The sequence below is a fragment of the Neopelma chrysocephalum genome, unplaced genomic scaffold, assembly GCF_003984885.1.
Source record: "Neopelma chrysocephalum unplaced genomic scaffold, ASM398488v2 Primary Assembly neopelma1_90357, whole genome shotgun sequence".
Classification (NCBI taxonomy): domain Eukaryota; kingdom Metazoa; phylum Chordata; class Aves; order Passeriformes; family Pipridae; genus Neopelma; species Neopelma chrysocephalum.
In genome coordinates, this window is record NW_020919186.1 from 2,796 (window position 1) to 4,445 (window position 1,650).

The following is a 1,650-nucleotide window of genomic DNA, read 5'->3' on the forward strand; positions in this document are numbered from 1 at the left end:
GGATGGACAGATGGACACGCGGATGGACAGATGGACACGCGGATGGACAGATGGACACGCAGATGGACAGATGGACACACGGATGGACAGACGGTGAGGTCCCTGTCACTTCATGGGAGGTGGGACTGGGGTTGAACAGAGTCCCCGTGTTTGGGCTCACCTTGGTGTGCCCGAACTTGTACTGGTTGTGGTCGATGTCGATGGAGCCCAGGAGCTTCTCGGCGCCCTTGCGGCTGTCGATGAACTGCCCCTCGGGGATGGCCGCGGGGTTCAGGATGCGGTACCTGGTGGGCAGAGAGGACACAACACCCCCCCCCGATCAGCCCTGGTGGGGTTGTGCCCCCCACCCTGTGCCCCCAGCCCCACGCCCCCCGCCCCGTGCCCACCGCTGGCGGAAGTCCCCGTAGAGGATGCGGTTGGGGAAGCCCTTGCGGCAGATGCGGATCCCCTCCAGGACCCCGTTGCAGCGGAGCTGGTGCATCACCAGGGCGTTGTCCATCACACCTGGGGGGATGGACACGGGCTGGGGGGGTCAACCACGAGCCACACCCACCATCTTCCCACCCCCCCCTCCCCGCCCTCTGCTCACCCGGTTGCTTCCGCTCGTTGGGGACGAGGCAGCGCACGAAGTGGGGGTGGGTGGTCTTGAGGTTGGCCATCAGCTTGTTGAGGTTCTCCTGGGGGAGGAGAGAAGAGGTTGACCGAAGGGAGAGCAGGGGAGGGGCCACGGGTGGAGGGTGGTTGGCCACACCGGGGGTTGTCCCCCCTCTGCCCCACGGAGTCTCTCACCCGGTGCAGGGCCGAGACCGTCTGGAAGGAGGAACCTTTCTTCTTGGCCCCTTTGCCCTTCCCGCCGTCACCACCTGAGGAGAAGACGGATGGGGTGAGGTGGGAACGAAGGCAACTCCAGTAGGCGACTGTCTTCTCCATCCACCCGTCACCCACCGGAGTCCGCCCCGGCGTAGTTGGAGAAGAGGCTGGCCAAGAGCTTGAGGGCGGATTTCTGGTAGAGCCCCACCACCGTCTCGTTGAGGGGGTCCTTGTTCTTCTCCAGCCAGCCCAGGATGTTGTAGTCCACGGTGCCGGCGTAGTGGACGAGCGAGAAGTGGGCCTCGGCCTTGCCCTTGACGTTGCGCGGCTTCCCGAAGTTGGCCGACTTGCCCAGGTGGTTGTCGTAGAGCTTGGCCTTGAAGGTCATGTCCGAGGCCTTGGGGAACATGCACTCCTCCTCCAGGATGGACATGATCCCCATGGGCTGGGGAGGAGGAGGAGATGTCGTTGGCCACGGGGGACACCGAGGACCGCCCAAAAGTCACTCGTTGGGTCACTGACGGGACCCTCCTCCATCCGCCCCCCCCCGGAGGCCCTGGTGGGGGTGGTACCTTCTCGATGAGGTCGATGCAGGCCTGGAGGTCCATGCCGAAGTCGATGAACTCCCACTCGATGCCCTCTTTCTTGTACTCCTCCTGCTCCAGCACGAACATGTGGTGGTTGAAGAACTGCTGCAGCTTCTCGTTGGTGAAGTTGATGCAGAGCTGCTCGAAGCTGTTGAACTGGGGGAGGAGAGGGAGGGGCGGATGACGGGATCGGCGCGGTCAACTCAACCCCCAACGGGGCCAGGGGGGTGAACCTGAGACCCAATGGGGTGAG

The 1,650-nt window shown here is 64.1% G+C and overlaps 1 protein-coding gene across 1 annotated transcript in view; it reads right to left on the reverse strand.

Moving 5' to 3' along the window:
* Positions 1-1,499, reverse strand: part of LOC113979899 (myosin-7) — a gene marked incomplete at its 3' end in the record, with an annotated part of 4,289 nt that extends 2,790 nt beyond the window's left edge. Inside the window, exons 1-6 of the mRNA XM_027707177.1 lie at positions 1,383-1,499; positions 946-1,255; positions 790-863; positions 590-677; positions 387-504; positions 161-284 (exon numbers count right to left, since the gene is read on the reverse strand). Coding sequence (XP_027562978.1) covers positions 161-284; positions 387-504; positions 590-677; positions 790-863; positions 946-1,255; positions 1,383-1,484 — 816 coding nt within the window. The remainder of the gene's footprint in view (positions 1-160; positions 285-386; positions 505-589; positions 678-789; positions 864-945; positions 1,256-1,382) is intronic.
* Positions 1,500-1,650: the final 151 nt, after the last annotated feature.